The sequence below is a fragment of the Lynx rufus genome, unplaced genomic scaffold (assembly GCF_022079265.1).
Source record: "Lynx rufus isolate CCGP_SWC_20201006 ecotype Redwood Valley unplaced genomic scaffold, mLynRuf1.p SCAF_14, whole genome shotgun sequence".
NCBI classification, from domain to species: Eukaryota; Metazoa; Chordata; class Mammalia; order Carnivora; family Felidae; genus Lynx; species Lynx rufus.
This window is the reverse complement of record NW_025814828.1, coordinates 52,207,172-52,231,137: the sequence shown is the minus strand read 5'-3', so window position 1 is coordinate 52,231,137 and position 23,966 is coordinate 52,207,172. Positions and strand designations below refer to the sequence as shown.

Genomic DNA, 23,966 nt, shown 5'->3' with positions numbered 1-23,966 from the left:
GTGGTCTGAAAGTATGCATGGTATAATTTCAATTCTTGTAAACTTATGAAGGGCTGTTTTGTGACCCAGTATATGATCTATCTTGGAGAATGTTCCATGTGCACTCGAGAAGAAAGTATATTCTGTTGCTTTGGGAGGCAGAGTTCTAAATATATCTGTCAAGTCCATCTGATCCAATGTCTCATTCAGGGCCCATGTTTCTTTATTGACCGTGTGTCTAGATGATCTATCCATTTCTGTAAGTGGAGTGTTAAAGTCCCCTGAAATGACCACATTCTTATCAATAAGGTTGCTTATGTTTATGAGTAATTGTTTTATATATTTGGGGGCTCCAGTATTCGGCGCATAGACATTTATAATTCGTAGCTCTTCCTGATGGATAGACCCTGTAATTATTATATATTGCACTTCTTCATCTCTTGTTACAGCCTTTAATTTAAAGTCTAGTTTGTCTGATATAAGTATGGCTACTCCAGCTTTCTTTTGGCTTCTAGTAGCATGATAAATAGTTCTCCATCCCTGCACTTTCAACCTGAAGGTGTCCTCAGGTCTAAAATGAGTCTCTTGTAGACAGCAAATAGATGGGTCTTGTTTTTTTATCCATTCTGATACCCTATGTCTTTTGGTTGGCGCATTTAATCCATTTACATTCAGTGTTATTATAGAAAGATACGAGTTTAGAGTCATTGTGATGTCTGTATGTTTTTTGCTTGTAGTGATGTGTCTGGTAGTTTGTCTCACAGGGTCCCCCTTAGGATCTCTTGTAGGGCTGGTTTAGTGGTGACAAATTCCTTCAGTTTTTGTTTGTTTGGGAAGACCTTTATCTCTCCTTCTATTCTAAATGACAGACTTGCTGGATAAAGGATTCTCGGCTGCGTATTTTTTCTGTTCATCACATTGAAGATCTCCTGCCATGCCTTTCTGGCCTGCCAAGTTTCAAAAGAGAAATCAGTCACGAGTCTTATAGGTCTCCCTTTATATGTTAGGGCACGTTTATCCCTTGTTGCTTTCAGAATTTTCTCTTTATCCTTGTATTTTGCCAGTTTGACTATGATATGCCGTGCAGAAGATCGATTCAAGTTACATCTGAAGGGAGTTCTCTGTGCCTCTGGATTTCAATGCCTTTTTCCTTCCCCAGTTCAGGGAAGTTCTCAGATATTATTTCTTCAAGTACCCCTTCAGCACCTTTCCCTCTCTCTTCCTTCTCTGGGATACCAATTATGCGTATATTATTTCTTTTTAGTGTATCACTTAGTTCTCTAATTTTCCACTCATACTCTTGGATATTTTTATCTCTCTTTTTCTCAGCTTCCTCTTTTTCCATAACTTTATCTTCTAGTTCACCCAATCTCTCCTCTGCCTCTTCAATCCAAGCTGTCATTGTTTCCATTTTGTTTTGCATTTCATTTCAAGCGCTTTTCAGCTCCTCGTGACTGTTCCTTAGTCCCCTGATCTCTGTAGCAAGAGATTCTCTGCTGTCCTCTATACTGTTTTCAAGCCCAGCAATTAATTTTATGACTATTATTCTATAAATTTTTTTTTTCAACGTTTATTTATTTTTGGGACAGAGAGAGACAGAGCATGAACGGGGGAGGGGCAGAGAGAGAGGGAGACACAGAATCGGAAACAGGCTCCAGGCTCTGAGCCATCAGCCCAGAGCCCGACGCGGGGCTCAAACTCACGGAGCGCGAGATCGTGACCTGGCTGAAGTCGGACGCTCAACCGACTGTGCCACCCAGGCGCCCCATATGACTCTTATTCTAAATTCACTTTGTTATATTATTTAAATCCTTTTTGATCAGTTCATTAGCTGTTGTTATTTCCTGGAGATTTTTCTGAGGGGAATTCTTCCGTTTGGTCATTTTGGACAGTCCCTGGAGTGGTGAGGACCTGCAGGGCACTTCCCCTGTGCTGTGGTGTATAACTGGAGTTGGTGGGCGCGGCCGCAGTCAGTCCTGATGTCTGCCTCCAGCCCACCACTGGGGCCACAGTCAGACTGGTGTGTGCCTTCTCTTCCCCTCTCCTAGGGGCGGGATTCACTGTGGGGTGGCGTGGCCAGTCTGGGCTACTTGCACACTGCCAGGCTTGTGGTTCTGGGGATCTGGCATAGTAGCTGGGTTGGGTAGGCAAGGTCCATGGGGGCAGGAGTGGCAGGCTTAGCTCGCTTCTTCTTAGGTGATCCACTTCAGGAGGGGCCCTGTGGCAGGGGAAGGGAGTCAGATCCGCTGCAGGAGGTTTGGCTCCGCAGAAGCACAGAGTTGGGTGTTTGCGGGAAGTGAGCAAGTTCCCTGGCAGGAACTGGTTCCCTTTGAGGTTTTGGCTGGGGTATGGGCGGGGGAGATGGTGCTGGCGAGCGCCTTTGTTCCCCACCAAACTGAACTCTGTCGTCTGGGGGCTCCTCAGCTCTCCCTCCCTTTGTCCTCCAGCCTTCCCGCTTTCCGAGCAGAGCTGTTAACTTATGACCTCCCAGACGCTAAGTCGCGCTTGCTTGGGAACACAGTCTGTCAGGCCCCTCTGCTTTTGCCAGCCAGACTCGGGGGCTCTGCTTGGCCGCGAGCCGCCCCTCCACCCCGGCTCCCTCCCGCCAGTCCATGGAGCCCGCACTGCCTCGCCGCCCTTCCTACCCTCTTCCCTGGGCCCCTCGTCTGTGCTTGGCTCCGGAGACTCCATTCTGCTAATCCTCTGGCGGTTTTCTGGGTTATTTAGGCAGGTGTAGGTGGAATCTAAGTGATCAGCAGGACGCAGGGTGAGCCCAGCGTCTCCTATGCCGCCATCTTCTTCCCAAAAGGTTGATCTTTATAGTTAAGAATCTGTATCTTTATTTTTCTCTCTTCCCCTCACCCCCGTGTTCGTTTGTTTTGTTTCTTAAATTCCACATATGAGTGAAATTGTATGGTATCTGTCCTTCTCTGACATTTCAGTTAGCATAATATTCTCTAGCTCCATCCATGTCCTTTCAAATGGCAATATTTCATTATTTTTTCATCACTGAGTAATATTACACTTTGTGTGTGTGTGTGTATGCCATATCTTTATATATTCTTCAGTAGATGGACATTTGGGGTCTTCCCCTAAGTTGGCTATTGTTGGTAATGCTGCTGTAAACATTGGGGTGCACGTATGACTTCAAATCAGTATTTTTGTATCCTTTGGGTAAATACCTAGTAATGCAATTGTTAGATCATATTGTAGTTCTATTTTCAGTTTTTTGAAGAACATCCATTCTGTTTTCCAGAATGGCTATACCAGTTTGCATTCCCACCAACAGTGTAAGAGGGTTCCCCTTTCTCCACATCCTCAACAACACCTGTTGTTTCCTGTGTTGTTAATTTTAGCCATTCTGACTGGTGTGAGGTGATATCTCATTGGGGTTTTGATATGTATTTGCCTTTTGATGAGTGGTATTGAACATCTTTTCATTTGTCTGTTGTCCATCTGTATGTCTTCTTTGGAAAAATATTGATTCGTGTCTTTTGCCCAGTTTTTAATTGGATTATTTATTTTTTGGGTGTTGAGTTTGATAAGTTATTTTCATATTTTGGATTCGAACCCTTTATCAGATATGTCTTTTGCAAATATCTTCTCCCATTGTGTAAGTTGCATTTTAGTTTTGTTGTTTGTCTCCTTCACTGTACAGAAAACTTTTATTTTGATAAAGTCCCAGTTGTTTATTTTTGCCTTTGGTTCTCTTGGCTCAGGAGATATACCTAGTCATACCTGATGTCAAAGAGGTTGCTGCCTATGTCCCCTTTAGGTTTTTGATGGTTTATTGTCTCACATACATCTGTCATTCAGTTTGAATTTGTTTTTGTGTATAGTGTAAAAAAGTGTGGTCCAGTTTTATTTTTAATTTTTTAGAGAGAAACAGACAGAGCACAAGCAGGGGAGGGGCAGAGAGAGAGAGACAGAGACAGAATCTGGAGCAGGCTTCAGGCTCTGAGCTGTCAGCACAGAGCCTGATGTGGGGCTTGAACTCACAAACCATGAGATCATGACCTGAGCCAAAGTCGGATACCCAACTGACTGAGCTACACAGGTGCCCCTGGTCTAGTTTCATTCTTTTGCAAATTACTGTCTACTTTTCCCAGCATCATTTGTTGAAGAGACTGTTTTTTATCCATTGGTTATTCTTCCCATTTTGTCAAAGATTATTTGATCATGTAGTTCTGGGTTCATTTCTGGGTTTTCTTTTCTGTTCCATTGATCTGTGTGTCTCTTTTTTGCCAGTAATGTAGTTTCTTGATCACTACAGCTTTGTAATATAACTTGAAGTCTGGAATTGTCATGTCTCCAGGTTTGCTTTTCTTTTCAAGATTGCTTTGGCTATGCGGGGTCTTTTGTGATTCCATTCAAATTTTAGGACTGTTCTAGTTCTGTGAAAAATACTGTAGTATTTTTTTAGATATTACATTAAATGTGTAGATTGCTTTGAGTAATGTAGACATTTTAACAATATTTGTCCTTCCAATGCATGAGCATGGAATGCTTTTCCATTTCTTTGTGTCCTCTTTAATTTCTTTCATCAGTATTCTATAGTTTTTTAGAGTGCAGATCTTTTACCTCTTTCATTAGGTTAATTCCTAGGTATCTTATGGTTGTGGTGCAATTGGAAATGGGATCAATTTATTGTTTTCTCTTTTCACTTCTTCATTATTGGTGTATAGAAATGTAACAGATTGCTGTACACTCATTTTGTATTTTGTGACTCTACTGAACTTGTTTATGAGTTTTAGTAAGCTTTTTTGTGGAGTCTTTTGGGTTTTCTATATATGGTATCATGCCATCTACAAATAGTGAAAGTTTTATTCCTTCTGGCAAGGAAGAATTTGGATGCTTTGTGTTTCTTCTTCTTTTTTTTTCTCTGATTGCTGTGGATCAGACTTCCAGTACTATGTTAAATCAAAGTGGTGAGAGTGGATTTTCCTGTCTTGTTAGGAAGCTCTCAGTTTTTCCCCATTGAAGATGATATTAGCTGTGTATTTGTCATATATGACCTTAATTATATTGTGGTTTGCTCCCTCTAATCTTACTTTCTGGAGGGTTTTTATTATGAATGGATATTGTACTTTGTCAAATGCTTTTTCTGTGTCTTTTGAAATGATTGTAATGTTTTTGTCCTTTCTTTTAATAATGTTATGTATCATGTTGATTGATTTATGAATATTGAACCACTGTTTTAACTCAAGAATAAATACCAATTGGTCATGGTGAATGATAGTTTTTTTAAAGATTTTATTTTTAAGTAATTTCTACACCCACTGTGGGGCTTGAACTTACAACCCCGAGATTAGATGCATGCTCTACTGATTGAGCCATCCAGACAACCTTGATTTTTTTTAAATCTATTGTGGATTAATTTTGCTAATATTCTGTTAAGAATTTTTGCACCTGTATTCATCAGGGATATTGGCCTGTAGTTCTCTTTTTGTGGTGTCTGTCTGGTGTTGGTATCAGGGATATTGGCCTGTAGTTCTCTTTTTGTGGTGTCTGTATGGTGTTGGTATCAGGGTAATGCTCACTAATAGAATGAATTTGGAAGTTTTCCTTCTTTTTTCTAATTCTTAGAATAATTTGAGAAGAATATATATTAACTCTTATTTAAAGGTTTGGTAGAACTCTGCGAAGCCATCTGGTCCTGAACTTTTGTTTGTTTGGATTATTTTGATTACTGATTCATTTCATTGCTAGTAATTGGTCTTTTCAAGGTTTCTATTACTTCTTGTTTCAGTTTTTGTAATTTATATTGTTTCTAGGAATTTATCCATTTCTTACAGGCTGTTCCAAATTGTTGGCATATAGTTTTTCATATTTGTATTTCATATTCTTCTACAACTGTTTGTATTTCTGTGGTGTTCGTTATTATTTCTTTTCTGTCATTTGTGATTTTATTCATTTGGGTCCTTTCTCTTTTCTTTTTGATAATCTGGCTAGAGGTTTATCAGTTTTATTTGTTGTTTCAAGGAACCAACTCCTGCTTTCATTGATCTGTTCTATTGTTGTTTTTTTTTTGTTTCTATATAATTTATTTCAAAGCAGTGAACAACTTTCACTATTTTTAAAAAATGAAACCACCCTCTACTAGTAAATAACTCCTGTAAAATTTCCATCGATTAATGTTTATCTTTATAACTGAGGCTTTTTAAAAACAGCTTTTTTTAATGTTTATTTATTTTTGAGAGAGAGACAGAGACAGAGAGAGACAGAGAGCAAGCCGAGGAGGAGCAGAGAGAGAGGGAGACACAGAATCCGAAACAGGCTCCAGGTTCTGAGCTGTCAGCACAGTTCCTGACGTGGGGCTCAAACTCATGAACCACGAGACTATAACCTGAGCTGAGGTTGGATGCTTAACCGACTGAGCCACCCAGGCACCCCTAGAAACTTAGCTTTAATGAGTCATAATTTTAATTTCAAAATATGAGATATTATTACTTAAGCTTGCTCAGTAACAGTAAAGAGTTTAACTTTAATGTATTGGAATAATTAGCCATCTTGATTCTTCAACCTGGCAGACAGATATAATTGCCTCTGATTTCTTACAGAAAATAAAATGTATGCTAACTTCTAAAATGGACCAATAAGGAAGTAGAAATGAGAATATCAAACTAAGAGTTATATCATTTTTTGGTCTTTATTAAGGTAACAAAAAGGAGCTTGGGTCTTAAAAGGAGTTCCTTTAGATGAAATTGCCCTTCAATATGTTGCTTATCTTTTATGTCACAAACTTCTTAAAGTCCTTGACCATGTCATCTATTTTAATAATTTTCTTTCCTATGGTAATATGTATGAGAGTGTGATTTAGTAAATGAACAAAAATGAGAAAAAAATCAAGTAAGAGTATAATTTATAGAGAAAGATCTATCTTTATAAAATTAGAGAAAATGTAGGGCCTGAAACATGCACTAGTCTATGTGTATAGCAAGAATGTCTTGAAATGTGAATTTTACTTTTTTCAAAAAATTCCTCTGTTAGGTTTTTCTTGTTCGAAAGAAGACTGGTCCTGATGCTGGGCAGCTCTATGCAATGAAGGTGTTAAAAAAAGCTTCTTTAAAAGGTAGAAGATGAGAAAGTTTAATAAAATAGAATTTGATAAATCTTGTTTTAACAAATATGCTGTGTATTGCTTGTAAAAATTGAGTAGATTCAGTTTTCTTTAAACATTAGTAATTGTTACAGTTTTCTAGCCTGTAAGTGATATTTCTAGGTTTGATATTGGCATATACTATAATTTAGTGAGACTATACCCTGGTAAAAATTTAATGGTACAAAAGTGACACATTTTATTTTACTTAAAATGTACTTGTTTTATTAAGCTATATTATTTTATTTCAAGTTTCTTAATTTTTTTCTGTTCTATTTGTGTTGGTTTTGCATACTAAAAAAGCACAACCACTTGGATACACATATATACACCATCTTCTAGGCTGTGATAACAATAACATTGCCCAGTTTTTTTTTAATTTTTTTAATGTTTATTTCTGAGAGAGAGAGAGAGACAGAGCATGAGTGGGGGAGAGGCAGAGAGAGAGGGGGAGACACAGAATCCGAAGCAGGCTCCAGGCTCAGAGCTGTCAGCATAGAGCCCGATGCGGGTCTCAAACTCACAAACCGTGAGATCATGACCTGAGCCGAAGCCAATTGCTCAACCAACTGAGCCACCCAGGTGCCCCAACATTGCTCAGTTTTAGTCAGTAAACACATTTGAACAATTGGAGACCAATACATAATAAATGCATATTAGCCAAATACCTATTTATGTCACTTTAACCCATCTCTAGATCAAAACTAAATTTGTTGGCTTTCTGATAGTATGGTAATTACTGTCTAGGAATATATAGACTGCAAATTTAGGCACTTATAAAGTTGCATTTTATATTTTCATATTTTGTTTGGTGAATTATTTATGAGATCTCTACTTAAATTTTATATAGAAGAGTAATATATTCTACTCTACTATAATTTTTAGTTCGAGACAGAGTTCGGACAAAGATGGAGAGGGATATACTGGTGGAAGTAAATCATCCATTTATTGTCAAATTACACTATGGTATGTAATTTTTTTTTAATTTATGGAATTAGAGAGTTAAACTTTCCTTTCAAGTAATAATATAATAGGAAATAAATACTTCAAACTGATTTAATAATTCAACTATGTAAAACATATTCATCTGAAATAATAAGAATTAATAACCAGCTTTGAATTGTATTTTCTGTATCTGTTGGTTAACTTGTCTAAGGTAATATGATAGTATCTTCTGATTACCTGTCTGGTAGTATTTCTTTACTCTGCTATGCTGTACCTTTAATGATCCTAGGCTATAAAGTGTGATGATTTATTCAAAGCATTTGGTGTTTGGATGTGTTCCTCTTACATGTTGTTCATAATGAGTATATTCATTTACTTCCTACTTCTACTGGAGAGGACAATGTAGGTATATTAGTCCATTTAAGTTATTCTCTCTTATATTTGGGGGGAGAAGAATACCAGTAAGAAGCAAGTAGGTATAATGGAAAGAACATGAATTTGGAGTCCGACTGTTCTGAGTTTGAATCATGGCTCCATTGATAATTTAATGCATGCATGAGATTGTGAAGTTTGGTTTTCCTGGAGAATTCAAAGGTATATACATCATTAAATCACTGATACATTCTACAATGTCACTTTAAATTTTCAAGAGATTAATTAGCAGTAGATTTAAAAAATTCTTAGGTAATTTTGAAAAATAATGCAGTAAAGTAGGTATTAAATTATTTTTATAAAAAACACTCAAGAAATGTCCACCCATTTTTCTTTTACTCCCTGTTATCCTAAATCTCTTCCTTAAATCTCTAGGGTGACATGACATTAATCAGTAAATACCAATTGTGTGCAAAACACTGTATTGAATGCAGTAGGCTCTAGAGGTGAAACAATCTCTGATCTCAAAAAAAAAATTATATCTATGGGAACACAGACATTTAAACGAATTAACTGTACATTCCAAAGTGGAGTTAAGAGAGACATAAATAAAGAACAATGATATCTCAAAAGCCGTACCAAATAACTCTTATGCAGAAGAGGGTAAAGATGCTAAAGGAAATGTGAAAAGAGAAATCCTTAATAGAGCAAAGCTTAATAGAGGAGTTGGCATTTTTGTTGAGCTTGAAAGAATTAGTAGATTTTCATTAGGTAGGGAGGCAGAGTTCAGGAAGTTTGCAATTGAACACCATTGATCCATAAATCAGGAAAATGATGGTGGTAGACATTTCTGTATAAAGCCACATGCAAAGTTGATTATATTCTGGGAAGGCGTTTATAGCTATTTCAACACTAAATTCAATTGTGAGATAATGTTACCCAATAACATTGGACCATTTGAATAAATTCTTAATTCCTTTATAGTGTTTAATGATAAAAGTCTAAATTTGTTTATCAAAATTTATACTAAGCTTGTTAAGCCTTTAAGATTGTTCTGTTACTACATTCTAATTTATAATTAGCCTTTCAGACTGAAGGGAAGCTGTATTTAATACTAGATTTTCTCAGGGGAGGAGATGTCTTTACAAGATTATCCAAAGAGGTGAGTATCTGTGAATTTTTACTATATTTTATTGAAACAAAAATCATTTTTGTTCTGATAAATAATTTTTCTATAGAAAAGTTAAATAATTATTCTATTTGTTTCACTGCATAGTATTTAGTGGATGTGCAAGTTAATGGTATTTTCTGTCTTCCTGTCATTTAGATCCATCTCAATGTGCTACTCATTATTCCCTTAGGCACAAGACCAATATAAATAACTGGATGAAGTAGATAGGGGCAAGCCTAGGATTTTGGCTACTCAAGCTACCAAAATGCCTCTGGGAGTAGTGTTTATTTTATTCATGTTTAAAACAGGTGTATGGAGGTATAATTGACATAGAATAAATTGCACATATTACGGTACATATTTGGTAAAATTTGACATTCGTATATACCTGTGAAACCATCGTCACAATCAAGATAATAAGCTTATCCGTCGTCCCCAACCATTTTCTTGTGCCCCTTTGTAATTCCTCCCTTCTGCCCCACTCCTACTGAATCTGATTTTTGTCATTGTTTGGTTTGCATCTTCTAGGATTTTATATAAATGGAATCATAGAGTATGTATTTTTTTTGGTCTGGCGTATTTAACTCAATAATTATTTTGAGATTTCACCATGGTGTTATATGTATCAGTGGTTCATTCATTTTTATTGCTGAGTAGTATCCCACTGTATGAATACGCCACAATTTGTTTATGCATTAATTTATTGATGGATGTTTGGAATGTTTGCAGTTTTGGGATATTACTAATAAAACTGCTACAAACATTCATGTACAAATGAGTGTATGGACATATGTTTTCATATTTATGGTTAAATACCTAGGAGTATGACTGGGCTATTTGGTAGATGTATGTTTTAACTTATTTTAAAGACACTATCAAATTGTTTTCCAAGGTGGTATAACTTTTACACTCCCAGCAGCAACATATGAGAGTTTCAGTTGCTCCACATCCTTGCCAACCCTTGATATATGGTCAGTCTTGTTTTCATTTTGGACATAAGTGTGTGTAGTGGTACCTTATTGTGGTTTTGAATTGCATAATTCTAATGACTGATGATGTTGAGAATTTTTCAGTGCACTTATTTGACAACTGTTTATTTTCTTTGGTAAAATATCTGTTTAAATCTTTGGCCCATTTTTGAATTGAGTTGTTCTTCTGAGTTTTGAGAGTCTTTATATATTTTGGATGGTAGGTCGTTTAACATATATGTTGTTTGTAAATATTTTCTTCTGGTCTGTAGTTTATCTTTTCATTCTCTTTAACAATGTCTTTCAAAAAGCAGTTCTTTTTAAAAAAGCAGAAGTTCCTAATTTTGATCAAGTCCAACTTAATTTTTTTCTTTTATGAAATTGGTGTCCTATTTAAAAAATATTTGCCTAATCTCAGGTCACAAAGATTTTCTGTTTCCTACACAATTTGTAATTTTAGGTTTTACATTTAAGTTTATAATCATTTAGTGTATGGTGAAGATGTTTTGAAGTCCTTTTTTTTTTTGCATGTACATACCCCATTGTTCTAGCATTATGATTAGAAAAGTCCATGCTTTCTTCACTGAATTACCTTTCATTTTTGTTGAAAATCAATTGATCATATTTTGTTCTGTTGATCTATTTGTCTATCTTGATTTCAATACCACGTGATTTCTTGATTACCTTTATAATATGTCTTAAAGTAAGGTAGTGCAAATCCTTGAGTTTTGCTCTTCTTTTTCAAAGTTGTTTTGCCTCTTCTGGATCCTTTGCATTTCCATATCAATTTTAAAATCAGCTCTTCACTTTCTACAAAAAAGCTTACTGTGGATTGCATTGAACCTCTAAGTCAATTTGCAAATAATTTACATTTTCATAACATTGAGTCTCCCAATCCACGAATATATTTCTTTCCAGTTTTTGAGTCTTCTTTAATTTCTCTCATCAATATCTTGTCATTTTAAGACTATAGGTTGTCATTTTCAGTCTATAAGTCTTATGCATTTATTAATCAAATTTACTTTCCTTTTAAAAATGCCATTGTAGGAGCGCCTGGGTGGCTCAGTCAGTTGAGCTCCAACTTCCACTCAGGTCATGATCTCACAACTCGTGGGTTTGAGCCCCGCGTCGGGCTGTGTGCTGACAGTTTGGAGCCTGGAGCCTGCTTCGGATTCTTTGTCTCCCCCTTTCTTTCTCCCTTCCCCACTCATATTCTGTCTCCATCTCTCTCAAAAATAAACATTAAAAAATAAAAAAATAAAAAAAAATAAAAATGCCATTGTAAATGGAATTGCTTTCTTATTAATTTCATTTTCAAGTTGGATGGAAATACAATTGATGTTTTACATACTGAATTTGTGTCCCACAGTTTAACTGAACTTCCTTATTACACCTAACAGCTTTTTTTTTTGTAGACACCATAGAATTTTCTATTTGTAATCTGCAAATAAGGAGTTTTTACTTCTTTTCCATTATCAACATCATTTCTTTCTTTTATTTGTCTTTGCTGCACTGGCTGGGCCCTCCAGTTCAGTCTTCTATTGAATTGATAAGAGCAGACACTCTTGCCTTATTTCTGGTCTTAGGGGAAAAGCATAATTTTAGCATAAGTTATAAAGTTAAGTATAGGTCTTTTTACATGTTCTTTATCAAGTGAAAGTTCCTTTCTGTTACTTGTTTGTTGTATGTTAGATTTTGTAATATTTATTTATTTTTTCTTTTTTTTCCCAAAATGTTTATTTATTTATGTGGGAGCAGGGAAAGGGCAGAGAGAGAGGGAGAGAGAGAATTCCAAGCAGGCTCCATGCTGTCAGCAAAGAGCCCGATGCAGGGGTCAATCCCACGAACCATGAGATCATGACATGAGCCAAAATCAGGAACTGGATGCTCAACCGACTGAGACACCCAGGCGCCCCTGTAATATTCTTTTACTGCCATTATTGAGGTGTTATATATTTTTTCTTCTTTAATGTTTTTTTAAATTTTTTTTAATGTTTTATTTATTTTTGAGACAGAGAAAGACAGAGCATGAACGGGGGAGGGTCAGAGAGAGAGGGAGACACAGAATCTGAAGCAGGCTCCAGGCTCTGAGCTGTCAGCACAGAGCCCGACACGGGGCTCGAACTCACGGACCGTGAGATCATGATCTGAGCCAAAGTCGGACGCTTAACCGACTGAGCCACCCAGGCGCCCCTCTTCTTTAATGTTTTTTTGTTTTTTTTTTTTAATTTTTTTTTTCAACGTTTATTTATTTTGGGGACAGAGAGAGACAGAGCATGAACGGGGGAGGGGCAGAGAGAGAGGGAGACACAGAATCGGAAACAGGCTCCAGGCTCTGAGCCATCAGCCCAGAGCCTGATGCGGGGCTCGAACTCCCGGACCGCGAGATCATGACCTGGCTGAAGTCGGACGCTTAACCGACTGCGCCACCCAGGCGCCCCTCTTCTTTAATGTTTTAATAGGTGAATTACATTGATTGATTGTCAAATGTTGAAGCAATCTTGCCTATGGATGAACCCCCACCATGTAATCATGATGCATTATCTTTTTTGCATATTGGTGGGTGATATTTCCTAAATGCTTGTTAAGAATTTTTACATTTATTTTTATGAGGGACATTTGACTATAGATTTTGTGTATTGTTTATGCCTTGTTTTGATGTCAGAGCAAATCTGGTTTTATAGAATGAGTTGGGTAGTGTTTTCTCCTGTTCTGTTTTTTTAGAGAATTCAATGTTAAATTGTTATTAAAGTCTAGAAGAATTCAATGTTAAATTGTTACTAAATGATTGGTAGAATTCACCAGTAAATCTATCTGGCCTGAAGTTTTTTAATGGTAAGATGTTTTAACTACAAATTCAATTTGTTTAAGAGACTTGGAGGTATTAAGTTTATCTTTTTTTTTTTTTTGAGTGAGCTTTGGTATCTTTGCCTTTTAAAAATTTAACCATTTTATCATTTTAGCAAATTTATCAAATTCACTGGCATGAAATTGTTCATAATACTCCCTTATTATCCTTTTTATAGCAGTAGAAGCATTAATGATATTTGTATCACCATACCTGATGTTCTTATTTTGTCTCTTCTCTCTTTTTTTATCTTGCTTAGCCTTGCTAGAGGTTTATCAATTTTATTTTATTTTTTCTCAACAAATCAATTGGCTTTGGGCTTCACTGATTTTCTCTATTCTATTTCATTGTTTTCCACAGTAACTTTTATTACTTCATTTTTTTCCTGCTTACTATATATTTCACTAACTTTTCTGGTTTTTAAGATGGAAGCTGAAGTTACTAATTTGAGACCTTTAATCTTTCCTAACGTAGGTGTATACTGTTTTAACCATCTCTCTGAACAATATTTTAGCATTATCCCACATATTTTGATATGTGATGTTTTTATTTTCCTTCAGTTTCACGTACTCTCTAATTTCCTTTTTATTTTTTCTTTGACTCATGGAGTATTTAGAAGTATGTTATTTAATTTATAAATATTTTGGCATTTTCCAGATAACTTTGTATTATTGACTTCTAATTTATTTTCATTGTAGTCATAAACCATAGTTTGTATGACTTCAATTCCCTTAAATTCACTTATAATTATTTTATGCTTCAGTATATAGTATATTTTTGTAAATGTTCTGTGTATACTTAAGGAGAATGTGTATTCTGATTTTGAGTAGTGGAAGGTCCTAAATGCAATTAGATCAAGTTGGCTGATAGTGGTATTAAGTCTACTGCATTCTTAATTTTTTGCCTATATATTTTATAAATTTTTGTGATACAGAGATTGAAAACTTTGACTATAATTATATATTTATCTTTTTTCTGTTAATTTTAAATTTCTGTTAAGTTTTGGTTTATGTATTTCAAAGTTACTGAGTGTGTAAATTTTGGGGATTATCATTTCTTTTTGATAAACTGATACCTTTATTATTATGAGATGACTTATTTTAACACTGTTAATGTACTTAAAGCAATTATCCTTGCTTTTTATCCAATCTGAAAATCTATGCCTTTTAATTTTAATTTGAGTGTTATACCTGTTACATTTAATATGATTATTGATTTAGCTGTGTTTAAATCTCCAATTTTGCTGTTTATATGGGTTTTTTTGTCTCATCTGTTCTTTGTTTTTCCCTATTTTCTGACTTATTTTTAAATTGATGTACAACTTTATATTAGTGTCAGGTGTACAACAATGATTTGACACTTGTGTACACTGCAAATTGATCACCACAGTAAATCTAGTCATCATATTTCACCACAAAAAGTTACCAATTTTTTTTCTTGTGCTAAGAATTTTCAAGATCTATTCTTGTGTCATCTATAAATATTCACTACAATACCACTGACTGTAGTCACCATGCTGCACACCACATACCCACCACCTATTTGTTTATCACAACTGAAGTTTGTACCTACTGACCCCCCCCCTCACCCATTCCTCCACTCACCAACCATCCTTTGTCAGGCAGCCATCACTCTTCTCATTTCCATGATTTTATTATATTTGTTTGTTTTGTTTTTTAGATTACACGTGAAATAATATGATATTTGCGATTCTTTGACTTATTTCATGTAGCATAACACCCTCAAGGTCCACCCATGTTGTTACAAATGGAAAATTTTCCTTCTTTTTTATTGGTAGATAATACTCCATTGTATACATATACCACCTCTTCTTTATCCATTCATAAATCAATGGACACTTAACATGATTTCTGTATATTGGCTGTTGTAAGTAATGCTATAGCAAACATAGGGGTGGACATCTTTTCAAATTGGTGTTTATATTTCCTGTGGGTAAATATCCAGCCTTGAAATTGCTAGATCACATGGTAGTTCTGTTTTTTTAATTTTTTGAGGAATCTTCATATACTGGTTTGCATAGTGGCCATACCAATTTACATTCCTACAAACAGTGCACAAGTGATCCATTTTCTCCACATCATCCTCAATAGTTATTATTCTTTTCTTTTTGATGATAGCCATTCTAATAGGTGTGAGGCAATATCTCATTGTGCATTTGATTTGCATTTCCCTGATGATTAGTAATGTCTTCTTTGAAAATATGTCTATTCAGATCTTCTGATCATTTTTGAAAATCAAAAAAAAATTTTTTTTGGTGATGAGTTGCAGGAGTTCATTATATATTTTGGATAGTAATACCTTATCGGATATGTGACTTGCAAATATTACTATGTTGCCTTTTCATTTCATTGATATTTTTCTTTGCCGTGCAGGAGCTTTTTTGTTTGATGTGGTCCCACTTGTTTATTTTTGCTGTTGTTACCTTTGGAGTCAGATTTAAAAAAAAAAAAACATTAAGATCAATGTCAAGGAGTTTTTACTGCCTAAGTTTTCTTTCAGGAGTTTTATGGTTTTGGGTCCTATGTTTAACTCTTTAATCCATTTTAACTTAATTTTCTTTGTGTGCATGGTATAAGATATTAACCTAGTTGCATTGCTTTCATGTGGCTATCCAGTTTTCCCAACAACATTTATTAAAGAGACTATCTTTTCACCCTTGTATATTCTTACTTCCTTTATCATAAGTTAATTGGCCATATATGTATAGGTTTATTTTTGGACTCTGTTCTATTAAGGTATGTGTCTATTTTTATGTCAATACCATATTATTTTTCTTACTATAGCTTTGTAACGTAGTTTTAACTCAGGGAGCTTGATGACTACATTTTTTTTCTTTCTCAAGGTTGCTTTGGATATTTAAGATCTTTTATTATTCCAAACAGATTTTAAAATTGTTCATTCTAACTTTCTTCAATAATGCCTTTGGAATTATAGTGGAATTGCATTGAATTTGTACATTTTTCTTGGATAATGTGGACATTTTAACAGTATTAATTCTTCTGATCTGTAAGTGGAGAATACTGTTCCATTTATTTGTGACCTTTTCCATTTATTATTTTTTTTAATTTTCCAGTTAGTAAACTTACAGTGTAGTCTTGGTGTCAGTAGTAGAACCCAGTGATTCATCTCTTACATGTGATAGAGCTCATCTCAAAAAGTGCCCTCCTTTATGCCTTTCACCCATTTAACTCACCCCCTCCAGCAACCCTCAGTTTGTTCTATGTATTTAAGAGTTTCTTATGGTTTTATCCCCCTTTGTTTTGATCTAATTTTTCCTTCCCTTCCCCTATGTTCATCTGTTGAGTTTACCAAATTCCACGTATGAATGAAATTATGTGGTATGTCTTTATCAGACTGACTTATGTCACTTAGCATACTACTCTCCAGTTCCATCCATATTGTTGCAAGTGGTAAGATTTTATTCTTTTCATCATCAAGTAGTGTACCATGTTGTATGTACATCTTGTTAATCCATTCATCAGTTGAAGGACATTTGGGCTCTTTCCATAATTTGGCTATTGTTGAAAGCACTGATATAAACATTGGGGCACACATGCCACTTCAAATCAGCATTTTTGTATCCTTTGAATAAATTCCTAGTAGTGCAATTGCTGGGTTGTAGGGTAGTTCTATTTTTAATTATTTAAAATTAAAAATGGAACCTCCATATTGTTTTCCAGAATAGCTGCACCAGTTAGCATTCCTACCAACAGTACAAAAGGGTTCCCCTTTCTCCACGTTCTTGCCCAAATCTATTGTTTCCTGAGTTGATTTTAGCCATTCTGACTGGTATCTCCTTGTGGTTTTGTTTTGTATTTCCCTGATTATGAGTGATGTTGAGCCTCTTTTCATGTGTCAGTTAGCCATCTGGATGACTTCTTTGGAAAAGTGTGTCTATTTGTGTTTTCTACCCATTTATTCACTGGATATTTGTTTTTTTTTTTTTGTTTGTTTTTTTTTTGAGGTGTTGAGTTTGGTAAGATCTTTATAGATTTTGAATACTCATCCTTTATCTGATATATCATTTGCAAATATCTTCTTCTATTCCATCAGATCCCCTTTAGTTTTGTTGATTGTTTCCTTTGCTGTTCAGAAGCTTTTTATCTTGATGTGGTCCCAATAGTTCATTTCTGCTTTTATTTCTCTTGCCACTGGAGACACGTCAAGTAAGAAGTTGCTGTGGCCTAAGTGAAAGTGGTTGCTGCCTGTATTGTCCCATAGGATTTTGATGGTTTCCAGTATCACATTTAGATCTTTCATCTATTTTGAATTTATTTTTGTATGGTTTAAGAACGTGGTCCAGGTTCATTCTTCTGTATGTTGCTGTCCAGTTCTCCCAGCACCATTTGATAAACAGACTGTCTTTTTGCCATTGGATACTCTTTTCTGTTTTGTTGAAGATTAGTTGACCATATATTTGTGTGTCCATTTCTGGGTTCTTTATTCCATTGGTCTATAGGTCTATTTTGTGCCAATACCATCCTATCTTAATGATATTGCTTTGCAATACAGGTTAAAAGTCTGGGATTGTGATGTCTCTACTTTGGTTTTTTTTCAACATCACTTTGGCTATTCAGGGTCTTTGTGGTTACATACAAATTTTAGGATTGTTTGTTCTAGCTCTGTGAAGAATGCTGGTATTATTTGGGTAGGGATTGCATTAAATGTGTTGATTGCTTTGGGGAGTATTGATATTTTAACAATATTTGTTCTTCCAGTCCATGAGCATGGAATGCTTTTCCATTTCTTTATATGTTCTTCAATTTCTTTCATCAGCTTTCTATAGTTTTCAACATAAAAATCTTTACGTCTTTGGTCAGGTTTAATCCTAGGTATTTTATCATTTTTGTTACAATTGTAAATGGGATCGATTCCTTGATACCTCTGTCTGTTGCTTCATTATTGGTGTATAGAAATGTAACTGATTTCTGTATGTTGATTTTATGTCCTACGACTTTGCTGAATTCATGTATCAGCCCTAGCAGTTTTTATTTTTCTTTTTTTTTTTTTTTTGTGGAGTATTTCGGGTTTTCCATGTAGAGTATCATGTCATCTGCAAAGAGTAAAAGTTTAACTTTCTCCTTGCCAATTTGTATGCCATTTATTTTGTTTTGTTTTCTGATTGCTGAGGCTAGGACTGCCAACATTATGTTGAACAACAAGTGGTGAGAGTGGACATCCCTGTCATGTTCCTGATCTTATGGGGAAAGCTCTCAGTTTTTCCACATTGAGGATAATATTAGCTGTGGGCCTTTCATGTATGGCTTTCATGACGTTAAGGTATGCTTCTTCTATACCTACTTTCTTGAGTGTTTTTATCAGGAAATGATGCTATATTTTCTCAACTGCTTTTTTTGCATCTATTGACTGGATCACATAGTCCTTACCCTTTCTTCTATTAATGTGATGCATCACATTGATTGATTTGCAAATATTGAACCAGCCCTGCATCCAAGGAATGATTTAAAGTTGATCATGATGAATAATTCTTCTAATATACTGTTCATTTTGATTTCCTAGTATCTTGTTAAAAAATTTTGTATCTAGGTTAACATGAATATTGGCATGTAATTCTCCTTTTTAGTGGGGTTTTGTCTGGTTTGGAATCAATGTAATGCTTGCTTCATAGAATGAGTTTAGAACTTTTCCTTTCATTTCTATTTTTTGGAACATTTTGAGGAGAATATGTATTTACTCTTTCTTAAATTCTGGTAGAATTCCCCTGGGAAGCCGTCTGGCCCAGGATGCTTACTTGTTGGAAGATATTTGATAACTCATTCAATTTCTTTGCTGGTTATGGGTTTGTTCAAAATTTCTAATTCTTCTTGTTTGAATTTTTGTAGTGTGTGAATGTTTAGGAATTTCTCCATTTCATCCAGATTGTCCAGTTTTTTGGCATATAATTTTTCATACTATTCTCTTATAATTGTTTGTGTTTCTGTGGTGTTGGTTGTGGTCTCTCCTTGTTCATTTGCGATTTGATTTATTTGGGTCCTCTCTCTTTTCTTTTTGGTAGTCCATATAGGGCTTTATCAATTTTGTTTATTCTTTCAAAAAACCAGCTCTTAGTTTAATTAACCTGTTCTACTGTTTATTATTATTATTATTATTATTATTATTATTATTATTCTGTATTGTTTATTTCTGCACTGTTCCTTATTATTTCCCTTCTTCTGCTGGCTTTGGGCTTTATTCAGTGCTCCTTTTCTAAGTCCTTTAGGTGTAAGGTTAGGTTGTGTATTTGGGACCTTTCTTGCTTCTTGAGATTGGGCTGAATTGCAAGGTATTTTCCTCTTAGGCCTACATCCCAAAGGGTTTGGACTATTGTGTTTTAATTTTCATTTGCTTCCATGTATTTTTTAATTTCTTTAATTTCCTGGGTAACCCATTCATTCTTTAGTAGGATGGTCTTTAACCTCCATGTATTTGAGGGATTTCCAATTTTTTTCTTGTGGTTGACTTCAAGTTTCATAGTATTGTGATCTGAAAATATGCATGGTATGATCTTGATCTTTTTGTACCTGTTGAGAGCTATTTTGTGACACAGTATATGATCGGTTTTGGAGAATGTTCCATGTTCACTCAAGAAGAATGTGTATTCTGCTGCTTTAAGATGAAGTGTTCTGAATATATCTGTGAAGTCTATCTGGTCCAATGTGTCATTCAGTGTTGTAGTTTCCTTATTGATTTTCTGCCTAGATGATCTGTCCATTGCTGTTAATGGAGTACTAAAATCTCCTACAATTGTGATAGTATTATCCATAAGCTTGCTTATGATTGTGATTAATTGATTCATATATTTGGGTGCTATCATATTGGGGGCATAAATACTTATAATGTTTGTTCTTCTTGATGGATAGACCCTTTAATTATGATATAATGCCCTTCATTTCTTGTTACAGTCTTTGGTTTCAAATCTAGTTTGTCTGATATAAGTATGGCTACTTTGGCTTTCTTTTGATGTTTGTTAGCATGTAGATGGTTCTCCATCACCTCACTTTCATTCTTCAGGTGTCTAAGTCTAAAATGAGTCTCTTGTAGGCAGCATATAGATGTATCTTTTTTTTAAATCCATTCTGATGTCCTGTACTTTTTTGATTGGGCCATTTAGTTCATTTATATTGAGTGATTTTTGAAATATATGAATTTAGTGCCATTGTGTTATCTATAGATTTCATGTTTGTTATGATGTCTCTGGTCTTTTTCAGTCTTTGCTGCTTTCCACTCTCACGGTCCCCCTTAGGATCTATTACCAGACTATTTTAGTGCTCAAGAACTCCCATAGTTTTTGGTTGTCTGGGAAAGTCTTTATTTCTCCTTCTATTCTGAATGGCAGCTTTGCTGTGTAAAGGATTCTTGGCTCCATAGTTTTTATGTTCAGCACATTGAATATTTCCTGTCACTCCCTTCTGGCCTGCCAAGTTTCATTGGACAGGTTTTACTAAGAGGTTCTACTAACCTTATGTATCTACCCATGTAGGTTAAGAAATGTTTGTCCCTAGCTGTTTTCAGAATTCTCTCTGTCTTTGTATTTTGCAAGTTTCACTATGATATTTTGTGGTGTTGACCTGTTTTTGTTGATTTTGAAGGGAGTTCTCTGTGCCTCTTGGACTTGGATACCTGTTTCTCTTCTCAGATTAGGGACGTTCTCAGCTATACTTTGTTCAAATAAACCTTCTGACCCTTTCTCTTGCTCTTCTTCTGGAACTCCATTGACACAGATATTTTCATTTCATGGAATCACATAGCTCTCCAATTCTCCCCTTGTGATCTATTAATTTCCTTTCCCTATTTTTTCAGATTTATTATTTTTCATATTTTTCTTTTATTTCACCTATTCTCTCATCTGCTTCTTTCATCCTTACTGTCATTGTATCTAATTTATTTTGCGTTTCAGTTATAGCATTTCTAAATTCATCCTGACTAGTTCTTAGGTTTTTGATCTCTGCAGCAAGAGTTTCCCTGGTGTGTTCTATGCTTTTATCAAGCCCAACTATTAGTCTTAGGACTGTTATTCTAATTTTTTTTTCATGGGGCACCTGGGTAGCTCAGTCGGTTAAGTATTTGAATTCATCTCAGGTCATGATCTAGTGGTTTGAGAGTTCGAGCCCCATGCCCACATCAGACTCTGTACTGACAGCCCAGAGCCTGGAGCCTGCTTGAGATTCTGTGTCTTATTCTCTCTGCTCCCTGCTCCCCAGTGCTCATGGTCTTTCCCTCTTTCTCAAAAATAAATATTAAAAAACTGTGTTTCAATGTTTTTCAGATATCTTCTTATATCTGTTTTGAGCAATTCTCTGACTGTGATTTCTTCTTGACCTTTCTTTGGCGAAAGGTCCTCCAACTTGTCATTTTGCCAAACTTCTGTCTTTTGTGTCTTTTAAAAGCTTGTTATATGTCCTACCCCTGAGTGTACTACTATATTATAGAGGCGCCATACATTGTCCTGATCTGGCACTTCAGGATGTGGTTTCGGTGTATGTTGTATGCACCTGTTGTTACGTTTTGGCTGGTGTATTCTACTGGTCAGTCCTCTGCAGAACTCCTCCTTGATTGTAGCGGTGGAGTGTTTGGACCCTCAACCAGATATGCTTTGATTTTTTTATTGAAATGGCCGTGGAAATAAAAGAAGGAAAAGTTGGGTGGGGGGGGAGGCGAAGACTGATCCTATAAAAAAGGAAAAATGAAAGGGGCAGTAAGAAGAGCAGAGAATCAAAAAACTATAAGGTTAAACCAGAGAAAGAGAAAGGGAATTAAAAAGAAGAAAGGAAAAGGTAGAAAAAGAAAAGAATAAAGATGCCTGATTAAACAAAGAAACAAACAAATGTGTGTGTGTGTGTGTGTGTATTTATAGTAAGAATTGACCCAAAACAAATCAGAAATGATGAGCCTGATTCCAAAAGAAAAAAAAATAATGTAGAAAAAAATGAAAAATAAAATAAAATAAGTGAAAAAGATATGTCTATTGGTTCCTGGGACCAGTAGCTGTGCTGGACTGGAGGAGAGTCTGACTGAGTTGGGGCAGTCAGTCTTGCTCCAGTAGATAAGCAGTTGCCTGCATGGACTTAGGGGATTTGGTGTAAGCCTGTCCCATCTCTACTGGGGTCCCCTGTGCTGCTCTCTGAAGTCCCACCATTTTGGTGTTGGGGGTAAAATGGCAACACCCCACTCTGTCCTTCCCAGACTAGGTATCTCAACCCATGCTGTTCAGGCAGCCCTCATAGAATAGTGAAGGCGGTCAGCTTGCCCTGCTCCACAGTTCTCCTTCACCTTCTAGGTACTTGGCTGAGCTTCAAAGCCCAAAGTCTTAAAGGACCCAGTCTGTCTGGCTTTTCTCCCCTGTTGCAGAGTAGAGCCACTCTGCCCTGCTGATAAAAGGCCTTTGGCTGACACCTGCAGGGTCTTTTGTCTTTGGGAAAGCAATAAACCTTCTTCCCAAAGTCCTCCAGGAAGGGGGCTGTTCTGTCCCAGTGTGCCCCTGAGAACGCTATACCACACTATGTACTCCTGGGCCAGCTCTTACCTGCCCACGTGTGCAAACCAAGGCTCCCAGCTTTGCTCCAGAGAAAGTCACACACTTTCAGACCTCCCAAGTTTCAGCTTCTAAGGCTGTTTGCAAAAATAAACTGGCCCTCTCCATACTTCTTGTTTCCCAGTCTGTGATCCAGTGAGGTTTTCCTTTTGTGCTAATGTGATGCTGCACTTTCACAACCCCTTTCTCTTTCTCTTTTTGTCTCTCCACAGAAAGGGTTCCCTCCCCTCAGTGCCTATGCCATTTTATCACCCCCAATTCACATGCATGCACCTCGATCCTGCCAAGCTGTTTCCCTCCAACTGTGGAGATCCTTCTGCCAATTCACAGATTGCTTTCATGGGTGTTCCAAGTGATCTGACCTCAATAAACCTGTGTTTGAGGGACAACAAAAATCCCGGCCGGTCGCCCTACTTAACTCCCATCTTAACTCCCTCTTCAATTACTTTCATCAATGTGTTATAGTTTTCAGTGTACAGATTTTTAACCCTTTGATTAAGTTTATATGTAGATATTTTTTTTCTTTTTTAAGTAATATAATATAAATGGATAGTTTTCTTAATTTCTCTTTCTGATAGTTCATTATTAGTTTATAGAAATGCAACAGATTATTGCATGTTGATTTTGTACCTTGGAAGTTTACTGACTTTGTTTATTAGTTCTAACACTTTTTTTTTAATGGAGTCTTTAGTGTTTTCCATATACAAAATTATGGTGTCTACAAATAGTGATGGTTTTACTTCTTCATTCCGATTTGGATGTCTTTTTAATTATTTTTCTTCCTAATTGGTCTAGTGAAGATTTTTAATACATATGTTGAATAAAAGTGGAGAAAGTGGACATCCTTGTCTTGTTCCTATCTTAGGAAGCTTTTCACAGTTGAGTATGATATTAGCTGTGGACTTATTTATTACTTTGAGGTATGTTCCCTCTACACCCACATTTTTGAGAGATTTTACTTAAAAAGGTGTTGAATTTTGCCACAGGTTTTTTTCTACGTCTACTGACATGATCATGTAATTTTTATCCTT

General features: G+C 35.7%; 1 protein-coding gene across 1 annotated transcript in view; it reads left to right on the top strand.

Moving 5' to 3' along the window:
• RPS6KA6 (ribosomal protein S6 kinase A6) overlaps positions 1–23,966 on the top strand; it is a 205,974-nt gene that overhangs the window by 73,154 nt on the left and 108,854 nt on the right. The window contains exons 4-6 of the mRNA XM_047075696.1: positions 6,970–7,051; positions 7,964–8,044; positions 9,478–9,557. Of these exons, the coding sequence (XP_046931652.1) occupies positions 6,970–7,051; positions 7,964–8,044; positions 9,478–9,557 (243 nt within the window). The remainder of the gene's footprint in view (positions 1–6,969; positions 7,052–7,963; positions 8,045–9,477; positions 9,558–23,966) is intronic.